Raw genomic sequence first — 19,171 nt, forward strand, 5'->3', positions numbered from 1 at the left:
TCTTTCTTTAACATCTCCTCTTTCTTTAACACCTCCTCTTGCTTTAACACCTCCTCTTTCTTTAACGCCTCCTCTTTCTTTAACGCCTCCTCTTTCTTTAACGCCTCCTCTTGCTTTAACACCTCCTTTCTTTAACACCTCCTCTTTCTTTAACACCACCTCCTCTTTCTTTAACACCACCTCGTCTTTCTTTAACACCACCTCCTCTTTCTTTAACACCGCCTCCTCTTTCTTTACTGTTAAGCGTGTTCGTTATTTTGCAAGTAAGGAGAACTCAAAGTCGGAAGTCCATTTTAAAAAATGTATTTGAGCATTGAAGAATTAAACGCATGTACGTGGACTCTCTTTGCTCTGGAAACCACAGTTCACTGACTCTAAGCGTGAGCGAGCTGCTGCAGCCAACGCCCCAAAAAGAAGTTACAGGTAACTTACAGGTAAACAAAGTATTTATACAGAAATGTGCTACTATCTTATTGGTCTAAAGGTGATGAAGGGGAGGAGCCGTGGTTTAAACTTAGCTCTCCTCTTATTGGTCCATCTCGATGTCCGTCCTCTGCTCCGGTCTCCAATCGGAAGGGGTCAGCAACCTGGGAAGAAAGAGCCCTACACTTCCTCTTCCTTTCACATTAAGAGCATGCTATTACATCACACCCTGGGTGTGCAGATCTTTAACAACAACAACCGACGTGTAACCAACCACGCCCTTAATGTGCCGACACTTCTTATGTGAGTGAGCACGACACTGATGTTCAGTAATACAACAACACTCTTTGTTTTCTGATATAATGCAGCACCTGTATTACTGGTGAAATATTTACCCTAACATTACCACCTCCTCTTTCTTTAACACCTCCTCTTTCTTTACCAACACCTCCTCCTCTTTCTTTAACACCACCTCCTCTTTCTTTAACACCACCTCCTCTTTCTTTAACACCACCTCCTCTTTCTTTACCAACACCTCCTCTTTCTTTAACACCACCTCCTCTTTCTTTACCAACACCACCTCCTCTTTCTTTAACACCACCTCCTCTTTCTTTAACACCACCTCCTCTTTCTTTACCAACACCTCCTCTTTCTTTAACACCACCTCCTCTTTCTTTAACACCACCTCCTCTTTCTTTACCAACACCTCCTCTTTCTTTAACAACACCTCCTCTTTCTTTAACACCTCCTCCTCTTTCTTTAACACCCCCTTTTTCTTTAACACCACCTCCTCTTTCTTTACCACCTCCTCTTTCTTTAACACCACCTCCTCTTTCTTTACCAACACCTCCTCTTTCTTTACCACCTCCTCTTTCTTTACCAACACCTCCTCTTTCTTTAACACCCCCTTTTTCTTTAACACCTCCTCCTCTTTCTTTACCACCTCCTCTTTCTTTAACAACACCTCCTCTTTCTTTACCACCTCCTCTTTCTTTACCAACACCTCCTCTTTCTTTACCAACACCTCCTCTTTCTTTAACACCACCTCCTCTTTCTTTAACACCCCCTTTTTCTTTAACACCACTTCCTCTTTCTTTAACACCTCCTCTTTAACACCACCTCCTCTTTCTTTACCAACACCTCCTCTTTCTTTAACACCTCCTCTTTCTTTAACACCACCTCCTCTTTCTTTACCACCCCCTTTTTCTTTAACACCACCTCCTCTTTCTTTACCACCACCTCTTTCTTTAACACCTCCTCTTTCTTTACCACCTCCTCTTTCTTCACCGTTCCCTTGTTAAGTGAGCTGGTTCCCACATGAACGTTATTTCCCTCCCTGCTGTTCATCTGGATGTTTTTAACAGTGTTTCATATTTCACTTTTTAATGCTTAGAGTGATGAACTTGAATCACTACATATGACTGTCTTCCTGTCCACCCTGTCCTCCAGCTGTCCACCCTGTCTTTCAGCTGTCCACCTGTCCTCCACCCTGTCCTCCAGCCTGTCCTCCAGCCTGTCCTCCAGCCCGTCCTCCAGCTGTCCACCAGCCTGTCCTCCACCCATTCTATTGCCAGTAATATTGCACACAGCTCCTCTGCATACTTAAATGATCAGATGTTCTCTTTGATATTTTGACATGACTGGGAACCTGCTCACACTGTCTTACATTTTTCAAAGACCAGGAGAACGTTACATCCTTCACAATAAAATAAAATTAAACAATAACAAACATTTTATGTTAACACAAAAAAACTTCATCTAAAAAAAACATTTTATTTACATTTATGATGTCATAACCATCATGACCATAAGCTAATCCCTTATCCAGATTTTTAACAATAAAAGCACAGACTCGATGTCAAAATAAAAGTACGTCTGATTCTGGACTTCCAGTACAGGAATAACGTTTCATCAACGTTGGTCAAACATTATTTTAACATTTATAGATGTACTAGATATTTACTAGATATTTATCTTGTTAACTGTGACGCAACAGATTTGAAGTAATTTCCTGTGCACGTCACACCACAGAAGAAGTCCGCATCAGTTGTCACCTGCTTATTATTATTATAGTCTGACTCTGACACCTTCAGATCTGTTCTCGTTCTGGTTCTGGTTCTGATACACTGAGCACCTCTGCTCGATGTTGTGACGGATTATTTTACAGGTTTAATCTCCACGTCGACCCACCGTGAGGCTGAGCAGACTTCAGGTGAACCTCTATGATCAATGTGCCCAGAACCAGAACAGCTAAATATAATAAAGATAACCATGAGGAGTTAGAACCACATCTGATCCGTTCTGAACCGTAAAGACACTAATTTGACCATGTTGCCAAACAAAATGGTGCCTCGGAAGAGCCCAGCTTTCTGCCCCGCCCACACAGCCCTTCATCCAATCAAACGCTCCCAGACGAGTTAAGAAAGTGTCCGTAAAGTTTTATTGACGTTACAGACCTGCTGAAGTTTAAACAACTAAAATGTTGTGACGTTCTTCATCATCGTTTATTTCTCGTCTTCATCGTGAATCAGAAAAAAAACTTTGGTCACAAAAGAGTGAAAAAACATTCCAGTACAGAAACAACCAATCAGAGGGAGCCATGCAGCGACACCCTGGAGCACCGTCACACAGCAACACATGGCAACGCCTCAAAGCAATGCCTCAAAGCAACGCCTCAAAGCAATGCCTCAAAGCAACGCCTCAAAGCAACGCCTCAGAGCAACGCCTCAGAGCAACGCCTCAGAGCAACGCCTCAAAGCAACAGACTGAAGCTCCACGATCAGCTGATGACAGGAAACAAAACACCATACAGTTAGTGATGAGTAGGAGGAAAGAAGAAGAAGAAGAAGAAGAAGAAGAAGAAGAAGAGGAGGCGGAGGAGGAGGAGGAAGGATTAGCGTTCATTAATACAAACATGTACAAGGCTTTTTTTTTTTTTTATTTAGTGACACTTTATGAACCGGAACCGACAACTGGACTCAAAACGCCGTCACACAGCAGCAGAACAGGAAGTAACCGACACATTAAAACACCCCCCCCCCACACACACACACACACACACACACACAAAATAAGAGGACAAAGAACAGAAGAAGAAGACGACAGAGTGACACGCCGACAACAGCTGAAGAGCAACAAAAATAAAACAAGACGGACAGATGGACATCAGCAGCTGGACCGGACCGATCCAGCTGACTGTAAAGACTCTCTGTTGTCTGGTTCTGGTTCTGAGTCTTCAGTCGCTCTTTTTTTTGTTTCCTTGATGATTTCAAACAGAACCAGGTCCAAAAGGAAAAAAAAAAAAAAAGAAAACAAAAAAGACTTGAGTCCCGACTGGGACCAGGTCCGCCTGAGTGACATTCATATGGTTCTGGTTCTGGATCAGACCTGGATCATGTGGTACACTGGTTAAGGTGCATTAGAATCTCCTTTTGGACTGGAGAGGACTGGCCCTGGTGTTTGCTAACACTCATCTGAACGCAGTTTAATCAGCTCAGTGCTAATACTAATCCAGATGATCAGAACCGGGTCAGGTCTGATTAAATTTTATTTTGAAGTTCTTGTGTTTGCTGATCCAGAGGTTATCAACAGAGGACTGTCCAGAACATCTTTATATGAACCTCACTCAGATCCAAATGGACCTCACTGGTTCTGCTGGTTCTAAGGGGCCAGTAGAAGCAGCATGGGTGATTTAGTACTGATGCAGGACTGGTCCGGTTAGGGATGAAGACTCTCTCTCTCAGTGTCGTATGTCCATCTGCCGGGCTCCGCCCCCGCAGTGGGCGTGACCTGTCAGGTGGGTGGGGCTAAGATGGAGGGGCGTATCCAGTTTGATGTGGGTGGAGTCACAGAGTTAGGCATTGCCTTTGAGGACACCCATACAGCTCTGCAGCAGCTGGAGGTTCCCCTGCAGGCGAGAGGGGCAGGGTCAGACACACAGGTAGAACATGTATGTAACCTGAGTGAGCAGCTGTTTGTTTGAGGTTGGTAAGTGATCATAGACACATACACACCCTCTGTATGTACACACACTGTCCTCATTTAAAGACAAGCTGGAGTTCAAACTTCTTCTCAGTTTCTGATTAATAAACCTAACACGTCTGTCTTGTAGTCAGCTGCTTTAGCTGACAGCAGAATTCAGACCACACCATGCCACGTTAACAATTTCACTTTGCCTCTGATGTTAAGCGAGGTTAAACACCTCCTCTGACTCTCAAAGAGTTTCCTTTAATATTCAATGTAGAAACGTACCTTGGCGTGTTTGAGCTCCAGCTCGGCGAGCTCTACCAGGTTCTTTCTGAAAGCTGCCACTCGTCTTGTCTTGAAGTCGATGAGCTCTGTGTTCAGAACGGAATCCACTGTTAGTCGTACAGCATGGAGAGTCAACAATCTGCCCGACCAAAGACGCTGATCAACAGACGGTTCTGTATTAGATATTAACTCCTAACAGCCAATCACGTAACAAGTAGTAAACAAGAACCAGGAACAAACATGACAAGGACCAGGAGTGAACATGACGAGGACCAAGAGAACATAACAAGGACCAGGAGAACATAACAAGGACCAGGAGAACATAACAAGGACCAGGAGCAAATGTGAGAAGGACCAGGAGAACGTAACGAGGACCAGGAGCGAACATGACAAGGACCAGGAGCGAACATGACGAGGACCAAGAGAACATAACAAGGACCAGGAGCGAATGTGGTGAGGACCAGAAGTTAGATGGAATGAGTGTCAGACTGTTTCACTTCCTTTCCCATCGAGTGTTTATGGTGGTCGATGTTCTAACTAATAAAAATTGGACTCACCTTGCTTGGCAGACTCTGAGATCTTCTCAAACTTGTGGCAGCAGAGCTGCTGGCTGGTCTCAGCCTGCAGAACGTCTCTGTTTTTGGCTCGAGCTTTATCCAGAGCCTTGTTAGCGTTCTCATAGTCCACCAGAGCCCGGCTCCTCCGGTACAGCAGGTCCTGCAGGTGGTGACATCAGCGTAGTTTAATATCGAATTACACATTACTAACACACATCAAAGCACTAAATGTGGATTCATCCACAGCTAAAAATAGTCCCAGACAGAAGCACTGAACCTTTTTCAACATCAAACTGATGCTTTAACCGTCAGTACGCACTCTGACCTTTGCAGCCTGGGACTCTCTCAGATAATATTTTAGCAGGTCGGCCAGCTTCAGGTCTTCGTCTGCTGCAACTCGAGCTTCAATCTTCTGTGAAAACACAACAGACGGAAACCATTAACAAGTTATTCAGGTGAAGAATCAAACATGATCAACAGGTCTTACAGTCTCCCTTTAAACCGTCACAGAAGCACTGTGTGGACAGCCATGTTGACATACTTTAAGACACAGGTCATCTGACAACAAACGTACCCTCGTTTTCTCAAACAGCTCCGACACTTTCAGGAAGAACCTAAAACAGACGAAACAGGAAACAGATCAACCAGAGGAAATGATGTCAGTGTGCTGACTCCGAGCCGAAGTGCTGTGATGTGACACCATCACGCCGTTGGTGGTGTAAACCTGTGTGTACGTACTTGCAGAGGTCCGTTGAGTCCTGTGTTCCTAACGTGTAGAGAGACGAGGCGATTCTGTTGATGTCATCTGCAGCGTCTGAACACAAATACACACTTTAATGACAAACTATATCTACCATGATGCCACTGTACAATGTCATCCATAGGAGGCTCTCTGCCTGGTTATCAGGTGAAGGTGACTCTTACTTTTGTGCGAGCGAATCATTCTGTCGGATTTGGCCGAGGCATCTTTGACCCGGTTGTGGTATTCTAACAGAAATGTCTTTTCGTGCTCGAAGAAATCATCGACGTCCTGAGAATAGAAACATGAATGAAACCTGACAGAAGAAGACGGACATGAAGCACAACTCTCTGCTTGTTCTACTGTGTGTCACCTTGACTCCGGCCACCAGGACACCGTCGGCTGACTTCACCACATTCTTGAAGAAGTCCTCCAGCTTCTCCTTCTTGTTCTTTCCTCGAACGCTCAGCTGTCAGACAAGAGAGGTAAAAGGTCACTCTACCACAACAACAACCTATTTCTTTCCTCTGTATGACCCGATCATTTCTTCTTTGGAGAACTTCAGGGCTCCACCTTAGATCTTCTTCAATTGTCTAAACTGTTTGTTTCATCAGGACTCTTAAAATAAATCATGCCGTGTCACAGCAGACGACCCTTTAACTTCCTGTAATCAGATTACACGTTTCTTTCTTCCCGTCAGCTAACAAATGTTAAATCATGTTCTCTATAAACTGACCTCTGTCTGCATGTGTCAATGTTGTGTATGTTGTATGTTGGCATACATGTATTCAGAGCACATGTTTCCTGATCATCCAGCTCTAAAGTCAACGGACACTCAACTCGGGAAACAGGAGCAGAGTGAAGCCTCCTGATTACAGAGAACAACCAGTCATCAGAGCTGCCTGAAACCATAAGGTCAGACCAATAACCAACCAACCAGTCAACCGACCAGCCAACCAGACCAACCAACCAAACAGCCCTTTGTGTGTGTGGTTATTCTATTCTAGTTTTTATTCTATTCTTTCTATTCAACCAATTAACCAACATAAGGACTGAAGGTGTGAGAAGCGTCAGGTGACTCACGTCCTGGTTGTACTCCAGGAAGACGTGAAAGTTGAGGTCCTTCCTGAGGACAGGATGAGCGGCCACACGACACAGAAAGACCTCGTGCATGGCGACGGTCTTCTTGAAGATGGCAAGGTACTCTCTGCATGGAGACACACAGCAGTGAGTGACCAACAACTGACTGTCAGCTTGTTAGTTAATTGGTTGGCTCGTTAGTGACTCACGCCTCAAGCTCCTGCTTCATCTTGGTGAACTCCTCCTTGGTCATGGAGCCCTCTCCCTCTCCGAGCTTCTGCAGCTTCTCTCTGGACGCATCGAAGTCTGGCCTGGGCGGAGCGGGAGGGATCTACACACAACAACAACATGAGTGTGTGTGTGTGTGTGTGTGTGTGTGTGTGTGTGTGTGTGTGTGTGTGTGTGTGTGGTTCTCACGATGTATCCTGCGTAGTCTTCGTTCTCCACAAACGAGTCATGCAGCCAGATGAACTCTTCGTGCTGTCGGACCACCGAGAACTCGTTCTGCTTAAAGTTAGGGAGCGTGCTCTGTGGAAACAAGAAGTATGTTACATGTTTATAAAATTTATAAACGAGAACCAGGCTCAGCAGCCGGACCGGACCGGGTTGGAGCACAGCCTCTAGGACAGGGAGTAACGTTACACTACCGCTAACTGAACTGACTCAGCCCAGAGATGTCAGGAGCCAAACCCGGCAAGAAAACCACCTCAGTAGGCTGCTATAAAATGTAAATGTACTTTATTTATACAGCCCTTTACAACAGTCCTTTCAGTGTACTAAAGTGCTTTACAGCAGATAATAAATAAAGAGAACAATAAGTAAAAACAAACAAAATAAAAACAATACAAACAATAAAATACAACAAAATCGAATAAGATAAGATAAAAGTGTCATCATACTACTGGGTGTTAAAAGCTTCCTAAATAAGTTTTTAGCCTGGATTTAAAAAGGCCCAGGTCAGAAACAAGACGCATCTCGACGGGGAGCTGATTCCAGAGCCTGGGGGCGGCAACGGAAAAGGCTCGGTCACCCCAGTGTTTGTATTTTGACCTGGGCACTTCCAGCAAAAGTTGATCTTTAGACCTCAGAGTTCTACCAGGATTGTGGACAGTTAAAAGCTCAGATTAATACGAAGGGGCGAGGCCGTTAAGAGCTTTAAAAACAAATATTAAAAGTTTAAAATCAATTCTATAAAAAGGACAGGAAGCCAATGAAGGCAGTTAAGAACAGGAGTGATATGCGCATGTTTGCTGGTGTTAGTTATAAGACGGGCAGCAGCGTTTTGCACAAGTTGAAGTCGACTGAGAGAAGACTGGGAGACGCCAACATAAAGTGCAATAGTCTAACCTTGAGCTTATTAAGGCATGGATGGCTTTCTCAAGGTCGTGACGGCTTAAAAACATTTTAACTTTGGCCAGGAGACGCAACTGAAAGAAACTCGTCCTGACAACGTTGTTGATATGTTTGTCAAACCTGAGGTGACTGTCAAAGGTCACTCCCAGGTTTCTGATGGTTGAATTCAGCTTAGAGGACAGGGTGCCAAGGCCAGCCGTCACAGTATCCCCAAACACAATACACTCAGTTTTGTAATTGTTTAAATGAAGAAAGTTTTGGGCCAACCACTGCTTAATATCGGCAATACAAGCAAACAAAGAACATTGACCATTACTGTTTGGCTTCACTGGCAGATAGATTTGTAAGTCGTCTGCATAACAGTGAAAAGAAAGGTTGTGCCTGGCTATAATTGACCCAAGTGGTAACATGTACAATGAAAATAGTATAGGGCCAAGAATGGATCCTTGTGGAACTCCACAGGAGAGAGGGGCAATGGAAGAGGACAGGTCACCAACCATAACAGAGAAGGTTCTACCGGATAAGTATGATGTAAACCACTTTAATACAGTACCATGGATGCCAACATAATTACTTAGACGTGACAGGAGGACTGCGTAGTCCACCGTGTCAAAGGCTGCTGTGAGGTCAAGAAGCACTAGTACAGCAGGGCACTTGGCATCCACGGACAGAGCGATGTCATTGTGCACCTTTAACAGTGCGGACTCGGTGCTGTGACGAGATCTAAAACCAGATTGGAACTTCTCAAGAACAGAGTTATCCTCAAGAAAGGACTGTAATTGAATAAAAACAACTTTTTCTAAAACCTTAGAAAGAAAAGGCAGATTAGAGACAGGTCTAAAATGAGATAAAACTGAGGGGTCAAGGTTAGGCTTTTTAAGAAGAGGCCTGACCACAGCATGTTTAAAGGCAGCTGGGACAGTTCCTGATCTAAGGCAGGAGTTGATAAAAACCAGGAGACTGGGCCCCATGCTGTGTTCACTGTTCTTGGACTGAGACTGGAGTCTCGAGACTGTGGTGGAGAGGAGGACGCTGAATAAACTGTTATCCATCATGGACAATGAGCAGCACCCTCTCCACCACACAGTGAACAGACAGCTGCTACAGGCTGCTACAGCTCCGCTGTCCAAGGGACAGATACAGGAAATCTGTCCTGCCACATGCCATCACACTGCACAACAACAGCTAGGTCATAATCTACAATCTACAGTCACCTCACATTTCTCCTTACTTTGTACACACTGCTGGTTCAGAGGTTCTGTTACTGTGTTCACTGTTAGACTGGACTGTCAGACAGACAGACGTTATGTCAGACAGACAGACAGACAGACGTTATGTCAGACAGACAGACAGACGTTATGTCAGACAGACAGACAGACGTTGACATACAGGTGTTCTTGTGGTCATACCTGTGTGTAAACTCACCTTGGTGTGGACGGTGAACTTCACCTTGTCTCGCTCGCTCAGAGCGTCGGAGATGTCGACCTGAAGCGTGGCGTCCGTCTGCAAGTCCACGTTCACGGCCCGCGGCTGCAGGAAGACCACATATCCCATCATGCACCACATCACTGAGTCAACACATTAACATCACCTGCAGGTCAAGGGTCACGGGTCGAGGGTGATCAACAGCTCACCTGTGCATGTCCTGCTTTAAGCAATGACATCACAGGAAACAGGAAGTGACTACTGATGATATAATCTGTGAATCACGGCGTGTTGTCATGGTGACGTGTCAGGGTAGAACCTGAGCTGGAGGTCCAGACAGGATGGGTTCAGAGAGAGTGTGTGTGTGTGTGTGACGTCATGTGACACATCAGCTGATCACCTTAATGATCTAAAGCGTTAGCTGCTAGCTTAGCCACTTAGCAGCTGATGCTAACGGCCTGCAGTCAGCTGTTAGCACCGAGCTACCGGGAGCTACCGGGAGCTACCGGGAGCTACCGGGAGCTAACACGGAGCTAACACGGAGCTAATGCTAACAGCTGCTTTAGCAGACAGACAGGTAGACAGACAGACAGACAGACAGGTAACAGGTAGCACTCACTCCCCGGTCCTCCTCGGAGAGGAAGTCGGGTCCGTCGTCCAGCCCTTCCTGCTGCGGAGACAGAGACAGAGCCGTTAGCTTACCGACACACTGACACAACCACAGGCCCGCGGAGCTCCGGGACCCGCCGGGGCAGCACCGACCCGGCGGGGCAGCCCCGACCCGGCGGGTCCCGCCAACGAGCCGCTGCGAGAGGAAACAAGAAGCTGAGAGAGAAAGACACCAACCCACCATCATGGCTGCGAACGGGTGGAGGCAGGAAGTGACGTCACGACGTGCAGGCAGCGCCGAGGAATCAGCTGAGACACATTAATTAAAATAACAACAATGATAACATTAATTAATGAATCAACGTTTCTGCGTATTTCTACTGAACTCTACTGAACTCTACTGGACTCTACTGAACTCTACTGGACCAGGTCTCACTGAGATCTTCTGAACTGACCGTCTAACCATCAGGATGAAAATAAAAAGTGTCTGTTGGACTCAATGTGACATTTTATTCATAAATATAAAAAGATGAATGTTAGGTCCTGGGTCAGTCCTGATTCAATCCTGGGTCAGTTTTTGTTCAGTTCTGGGTCAGTCCTGGGTCAGTTCTTGTTCAGTCCTGGGTCAGTGTTGGCTGGTCTAACGGTTTTGTGTGTCAAAGATAATAAGGTTAATGAAACAGATGTTACATGTTGATCAATAAAGATGATTAATACAATTAATATTTAATATTATTGCTAAATGTGTTTTAATAAAATGTGGCTGCAGTTCCGCTCAGTGACAAGCAGGAGGAACTCTGACTCACCTCAGGAATCCTGGGTAATGGAGTCCTCTGTGTCCTTTCTCAATCTAATCATGTAAACAATCACAAATTCTATAGAAATAACAAAATAAGTTTTATATGAATATATTTTCAATCTATGTAAGTTAATGAGATAATAAGAACTTTATGAGACATGAATGTATGTTAATAAGTGTGTTAATGGAAAATAGCTTCAGCTAGCCATTCCCTGGCAGTTCCTGTCAGGGAATGCCCGAAGGAGGCATAGCCCCAAACTGAAGCCCACGGTACACCACCAACCGCTCCACGTTTCAAACAGATTTTCCCCACTCAGCGACACACCCGCTGAGAGGCCAACTCTGGTCATTGGCAGCTCCATAGTCCGAAACGTGAAGTTAGCGACACCGGGGGCCATAGTTAAATGCATCCCGGGGGCCAGAGCGGGCGACATCGAATCTTTTTTGAAACTGCTGGCTAAGGATAAGCGTAAATACAGTAAGATTGTTATTCACGTCGGCGGTAATGACACCCGGTTACGCCAATCGGAGGTCACTAAAATTAATGTTTCCTCGGTGTGTCCATTCCACCGCTGGCTGTCGAGGTGGTGTCCAGCAAACGATGTGGGCTTCATAGATAATTGGACACCTTTCTGGGGAAAACCTGGTCTGATTAGGAGAGAGAGCATCCATCCCACTTTGGATGGAGCAGCTCTCATATCTAGAAACATGGCCAAGTTTATTAGCTGACCAAAACCATGTCGACAACCCAGAGCTGAGACCAGGAAGCAGAGCTGCAGTCTTACACGCTTCTCTGCGCCTCCATTAGAGCAGCTGCCCACCCAGTCCTTTAGTATAGAGACTGTGTCTGTCCCCGTCCACCCAGTCCTTTAGTATAGAGACTGTGTCTGTCCCCCGTCCACCCAGTCCTTTAGTATAGAGACTGTGTCTGTCCCCGTCCACCTACATTATTTAAAGATAAACTAGAGGAGTTCATCATAAAAACTTAATAAAAATTAAATCAACATCTCCAACAGTCCAAAATAAGAGAATTAAATGTGGACTCCTGAATATCAGGTCTTTGTCATCTAAATCTGTCTTAGTTAATGAATTAATATCTGACTATGATATTGATTTGTTCTGTCTCACTGAAACCTGGCTGCAGGAGGATGAATATGTTGCTTAAATAAATCCACTCGAGACTTCCGGTACGGCGGCGAGCTGAGTGGACGTGTGCTAACCAGGGGCCTCATGTACAAAGGTCGCGTACGCACAAAAAAGTGGCGTACGTCCTTTTCCACGCTCACGTTCAAAGGTATCAAACGTGAAATGATCGTAGAAATGTGCGTGCCCCACGCCAACTTCATAGCTGCCGTACGCACATTTCTACAGCTGTTGTTCCTTAGAGATGAAGCTGGGAAACTGTTAATAATGTGGAAACAAGTAGTCATCAGAGTGATGTGCACATCAGAGACACACTTATGAACAATTAACACACACACGTGTTTGCAATTATATAGGTGGATATAATAGCCGAGCCATGCCAGCTGTGTGGGACAGAACCATCCGAATGTCTTCCTGGTACATCAGATTCCCGTACAGTGCTGTTCAACAGGCCGACATTAAAGCGCAGTTTGCAGCGAGCCGGTTTCCCTGATGTAATCGGAGCTATTGACTGCACACACATTGCTATAAAATCACAGGATGAATTTGTTTATGTTAGTAGGAAACATTTTCATTCCATCAATGTTCAAATCATATGTGATGCGCAAATGAAGCTAACTAACATCGTGGCAAGGTGGCCTGGTTCAATGCACGACTCATTCATTATGACTAACAGCATGGTTGGGAACAGGCTGGAGACTGGCACGGTGCGCGATGGGTTAAACGAATAAACTCTCTACTTACCCAGAAGCCACCCATCGCGCACCGTGCCAGTGTGCCAACGCACATTCGGGCATGTGGCATTCAAATATCATGTTTTTGGTTTTCTTTATTTTCTGCTGGTGAAATTAGAGCTGCAGAGTTTCTAACAAGCCCCTGATTGTCTCCCTGTGTTCAGTATTCTTGTCAGTAAAAGCGGGCGTAAAATGTCAGCAGCAGCGCCACACCTGTCCACACCTGTCCACACCTGTGTGTGCGCTGCCCGGATCCCACGGCATTTCCAGCCTCATACACACGCTGCCACTCACTCACGAAAGAATATTTCTAAAGGGCCCCCAGATGTTATCAAAAATGGGTTGTTTACCTTTGATTGCATACGTAATCTTTTCTAAGGGCAGAATTGTTGTTAATTCAGAAAGCCATTTACCTATCCTTGGTCTTTCCACCTCTTTCCAAGCTTGACAGGGAACCAAACAGAATCTCCACTTCATTTGAAATTTATTGAAATTTATCAAACATTTTAAAATAAATTGCTGACTCCAATTTTAGAAATGTTTAGAATCCTTCCAAAATGGTACCTTGCCATTGTCTCTAAGAGGAGCATTAAATACTCTGCTCCCAAAGGCGGGTAAACCAAAAGATAAATGCGAAAACTGGAGACCTATCAGTCTGCTAAATGCAGATTTGAAAATACTTTGTAAGATTTTAGCAAAAATAATTGAAGTAATAGATAATTGGGAGGGATCAGAATAGGTTAATTCGAGGCAGACAGATAATTGGGAGGGATCAGAATAGGTTAATTCGAGGCAGACAAGGCGTCTATAATGTCAGAAGGATTTTGAATATTCTTTACCATCAAAAGGGGGCTCCTGACACCGCTTTACTGTCCCTCAATGCTGAAAAAGCGCTCGACAGAGTGGAATGGTCTTATTTGTTCGAGATTCTGGCACGTTTTGGGTTGGGAGATAATTTCTGTAATTGGATAAGATTACTCTATAAGGAACCATATGCACATATTTTGACTAACAGTAATATTTCAAAAAATCTGAAAATAAATAAAGGGTGTAGACAAGGGGACCCTTTGTCTCCATTGTTGTTCATTATGGCAATCGAACTTCTGGCAATTGCAGTGAGGGCACATGATAGCATCTCTGGAATAGCCATAGGACAGACAGAGCACCGTTTAGCCTTATATCCGGATGACATAATTGTTTTTCTCAAAAATACCAACAAATCCATCCTAACCCTGTTAGACTTGATTAGGGAGTTTGGTAAGATTTCAGGTTATAAGAATAATAAATATAAAACATCCATTATGTTATTAAACCATGCAGACAGGAAAAAAACAACGAATGTAACTGCACAATATAAAGTCGTCAATTGCTTTTCTTATTTAGGTATTCATATTGTTCCATTGCTTAACAATATCATAGAAACTAACTATAGACCAGTCATGCAAGAGATCTCAAAATCTTTAGATAGATGGGCTGCTTTACCAATGTCGTTAATGGGGAGGATAAACACTCTTAAAATGAATGTACTTCCTAAACTGTTGTATTTATTTCAAAACTTACCGCTGCCCTCCACCAAGCAATTTATTTTCTCAGCTGAAGACACTTTTCATTAGGTTTCTATGGAACAACAGACGCCCCAGGCTGCGTCTATCATGTTGTACTTGCCCTATGATAGAGGAGGGCTTAAATGTCCAAACCCACTATGGTACTACTGGGCGGCGCAACTGAGAACACTGATGTTTTATGTTTTATTACTCTGGGAAGAATGTGCCACTGTGGAGAGAATTGGAAGGTGATACACTGAAGCTGCCTTCGCCCATTTACCTGTACTCAGCTAATTTTAAGAAACTCAAAAATAACACCAAGAAAATTTGGGCTGATCAGGGGTTACAAAAAATAGATCTTTATAGCCCTGATGATAAAGATCTGTTGTCTTTTGATGAAGTTGTGGTCAAACACGACATAGCTCGCAGCCAATTTTTTTGATATTTACAACTGAGGGATTTTATTAGAACTCAACAAAACCTTGTCTATTCCTAGCCTATCAACGCTCGAAGAAATGATGGTGAAAGACTGCCAGGGAAGGGGCTTGATCTCCAAAATATAATAAATTGGTCGGTGAATCTTCAGAATCCTCAGTAAATAAGCTCGAGTCCTGGGCCTCATGTACAAATACTTGAAAAATACATGAAACTTGGCGTACACCAAAACCCAAAAACTGTCGTACGCACAAAAATATTCAGATGTATCAAAGTGTGCGTACGCATGGATTCAAGCACGTTTCTTTTGTACATCCCAATCAACGTGGAATTGAGCGCACATGCAACTCCTCCCTGTCCACGCCCCAATTTACATATGCAAACCTATTTAAATAGGCCCTGGACCTGAAATTCACCTCTTTGTATGATCAGATAACGTGATGAACAAAGGAAAGAAAATGAATTTCACAGAGTCTGAGCTCGAGATTCTAGTGAATGAAGTGGAGATTCTGTTTGGTTCCCTGTCAAGCTTAGAAAGAGGTGGATAGACCAAGGATAGGTAAATGGCTTTCTGAATTAACAACAATTCTGCCCTTAGAAAAGATTACGTATGCAATCAAAGGTAAACAACCCATTTTTGATAACATCTGGGGGCCCTTTAGAAATATTCTTTCGAATAAAGACTTGTCTGGTTTGCTGGAAACACCTGGGGATGACCTATAAGTAGCCCTCTGCAGTTCATTCGGGAAAATGATTACTGTCTGGAGTAGATTGACCCCTTTCTGATTTATGTGTAATGCACACTTGTGAATATGATCAGTGTATGGTTTGTTTTGTACTTATTCTCCCCCATCTGTATTTCTGTTTTTTTGTTGTTGTTTTTTTAACTTTACTCACGTAATTTTTGTATTATACTTTATTGTGTATTTAAGTTCCTTTTCTTTGTAAGTGATTTATATTTATTATTTGTGTTGCCGTTTTGTTGTTATGTCTTGTTCGCGAATTGAAGACGGTTCTACACACAGTTTGAAGCCTCAGTAGTTATATGTATGTTATATGTATGTGTGTATATGTATATGCATGTGTTATGTGTCTGAAAATGAATAAAGACATTGTTGGAAAAAAAAAGAATCCACTCCTCCCAGTCATTGTAATACTCATGTTCCTCAAAGTACTGGTCGAGGTGGTGGAGTTGGAGCTATATTTGACTCAAGTCTATTAATATTTTCTAAACTTAAACTAAATTATAATTCATTTGAAAGTCTTGTTCTTAGCCTCACTCACCCAACCTGGAAAATATCGCAGACAATTTTATTTGTTACAGTATATCGAGCTCCAGGTCCTTATTCTGAATTTTTATCTGAATTTGCATCAGGCTTGATCCTTAAAACAGATAAAGTAATTATTGTAGGTGATTTTAACATTCATGTGGACAACCACAATGATAGTCTTAGTACTGCGTTTATCTCTCTATTAGACTCAATTGGCTTCTGTCAGAGTGTAAATAAACTGACTCATTGTCTGAACTACACTCTTGATCTTGTTCTTTCATATGGCATTGAAACTGATAATATAATAGTCTTCCCACAGAATCCTCTTCTGTCTGACCATTTTTTAATAACCTTTGAGTTCATACTACCGGACTATAAGCCTTTGTGTAGAAGCTTCTACAGCAGATGTTTATCTGATAGTGCTGTAGCCAAATTTAAGGAAGTGATTCCTTCAGCATTGAATCAAATGCCATGTCTAACTGTAACAGAGGACTTGTCTGCTTCCTTTAGCCACTCACAAATAGATCATCTTGTTGATAGTACTACAGGCTCATTACGGACAACTCTAGACTCTATTGCACCTCTGAAAAAGAAGATAATTAAACAAAGGAGGTTAGCACCATGGTATAGCCAACAGACTCGTATATTAAAGCAAGAGGCACGTAAATCTGAACGCAAATGGCCATTAAACTGGAAGAATCTCATCTAGTCTGGCAAGATCTGAAAACATACAGGAAGGCTCTCCGTAATGCCAGAGCAGCCTATTACTCTTCATTAATAGAGGAAAATAGATTAGATTAGATGATGCTTCAATACTATTCATCCCACAATGGGGAAATTCTTTTGTTACAGCAGCAAGGTGTGATATACACTATAGAAGTACAGAAAAAAATAGTAAAAGCAAAAAACAACAGACCAGAGAATCCTTCAGCCTATACAGTAAATAAGAAACTAATAAACAACAATAGGCAAACAAATGTAAATAGATAAAGATATAAATAATATTGCAAAGGTAGAGTCATGATGTATTAATTTAAGAACAACCCCAGGTTTCTCTTCAGCACTGTAGACAGGCTAACAGAGAGCCACAGCTCTACTGAGCCATCTATTCCTTTAGGTCTAAGTAGCAATGACTTCATGAGCTTCTTTAATGATAAAATTGGGCAAGTTTTTCCTCACTGGAACCGAGGGTCTAAGGACAGAGGGTGTCACTCCCTGTACAGATTGTAAAGCCTCAGAGGAAAATGGACTTTGTGACTTTGGGCTCTACAAATAAAATTTGTTTTGATTTGATTTGATGTTAATGTTGTTAATAAGTGTGTTAATGTGTGTTAATCTATTAATAAAAAAATATTGTTCACTATATACTATATTACTATATACTATATACTATACACTATATTACTAACCAAACTTCCCCGGAGTTTCTGTGCTCTGTCGTCCAGCAGGTTCTCGTGGATCGTGGCTGCTGCTGTGATCCTGCATGACGCCCACTACATATATTATTACTGTCATTATTACTACCATATCTATTACTGTAATCATTTTTATCATTCATTATAATTCATTGTCATTTTATCAGTCATTGTACAATATGTTTGTGTTGATTTGTTCTGTACACGTGACATCCATTGCACGTCTGTCCGTCCTGGGAGAGGGATCCCTCCTCTGTGGCTCTTCCTGAGGTTTCTTCCACATTTTTTCCCTGTTAAAGGTTTTTTGTGGGCAAGTTTTTCCTCACTGGAACCGAGGGTCTAAGGACAGAGGGTGTCACTCCCTGTACAGATTGTAAAGCCCTCTGAGGCAAATGTACTTTGTGACTTTGGGCTATACAAATAAAATTGATTTGATTTGATTTGATTTGATATATATATATTAATGATATAATAATGTTATAAAAATAGGCATTAACAACATTTTAAGTGTTGCGGACGCACTAACTTTATTTATTTCACATTATTTTATTTCACACACCACATTGTGTATATTGTATATTTGTTGTGTTAGTTGTGTTAGTTGTGTATTTGTTGTGTGTATGTTGTGTGTGAGCTCTCTGTCGTCTCGTCCTCGTGGTTTTCCCTTTTGTGGACTGTGGTGTCTGGACTCAATAGCCTGTGGTCCAGAAATAGAAGCAGCAGGATCAGATTCTGTGGAGCCGATCGGAGCGTCAGCAGCTTCGGCTGCTTCTCTTTTATTCTTAATATGACAAGTTCAACAACCGGACGTGGAAATCTTTTATTCAGAACCAGAACCTGGTTCTGATTTCTGCTGGAGCTGGGTTCAAACTCACTAAATGCTTTCACTGTTTACGACCTTTTAAGGTCAGGAATTTACAGTCCATTGATTCAGCTGCTCATGCTGCTCGACACACAGGAAGTCAGGACCCAGACAGGAAGTCAGGACCCAGACAGGAAGTCAGGACTCAGACAGGAAGTCAGGACTCAGACAAGAAGTTAGAACTCAGACAGGAAGTCAGGACTCAGACAAGAAGTTAGGACTCAGACAGGAAGTTAGAACTCAGACAGGAAGTTAGGACTCAGACAGGAAGTTAGAACTCAGACAGGAAGTCAGGACTCAGACAGGAAGTCAGGACTCAGACAGGAAGTTAGGACTCAGACAGGAAGTTAGGACTCAGACAAGAAGTTAGGACTCAGACAGGAAGTTAGGACTCAGACAGGAAGTTAGGACTCAGACAGGAAGTTAGGATTGAGATTCAGTTGGAATGTAAACTTGAGTTGAACAAGCTACAGCCAATCAGAATGAACTGACTAAATGAGCAGATTTTTTCCACGTGCTGTTTGCAGAACA

The 19,171-nt window shown here is 43.1% G+C and overlaps 1 protein-coding gene across 2 annotated transcripts; it reads right to left on the bottom strand.

The window, feature by feature from the left end:
• Positions 1 to 2,840: 2,840 nt before the first annotated feature.
• Positions 2,841 to 10,792, bottom strand: snx6 (sorting nexin 6). Of its 2 annotated transcripts, none has more exons than XM_010755467.3 (14): positions 10,679 to 10,792; positions 10,448 to 10,498; positions 9,829 to 9,933; positions 7,468 to 7,578; positions 7,260 to 7,381; positions 7,054 to 7,177; positions 6,344 to 6,439; positions 6,156 to 6,261; positions 5,970 to 6,045; positions 5,806 to 5,845; positions 5,557 to 5,643; positions 5,232 to 5,391; positions 4,675 to 4,760; positions 2,841 to 4,330 (listed from the first exon to the last, which is right to left on the bottom strand). In XM_010755467.3, the coding sequence occupies exons 1-14, from the start codon at positions 10,682 to 10,684 to the stop codon at positions 4,277 to 4,279; spliced, it is 1,224 nt and encodes a 407-aa protein (XP_010753769.1). In that variant the 5' UTR covers positions 10,685 to 10,792; the 3' UTR covers positions 2,841 to 4,276. The 2 variants fall into 2 exon arrangements, with proteins under 2 accessions (XP_010753769.1, XP_010753770.1); XM_010755468.3 differs by having other exon boundaries at positions 10,448 to 10,495; positions 10,679 to 10,759.
• Positions 10,793 to 19,171: the final 8,379 nt, after the last annotated feature.

Source organism: Larimichthys crocea, chromosome XXIV (genome assembly GCF_000972845.2).
Source record: "Larimichthys crocea isolate SSNF chromosome XXIV, L_crocea_2.0, whole genome shotgun sequence".
In the NCBI taxonomy this organism is placed as follows: domain Eukaryota; kingdom Metazoa; phylum Chordata; class Actinopteri; family Sciaenidae; genus Larimichthys; species Larimichthys crocea.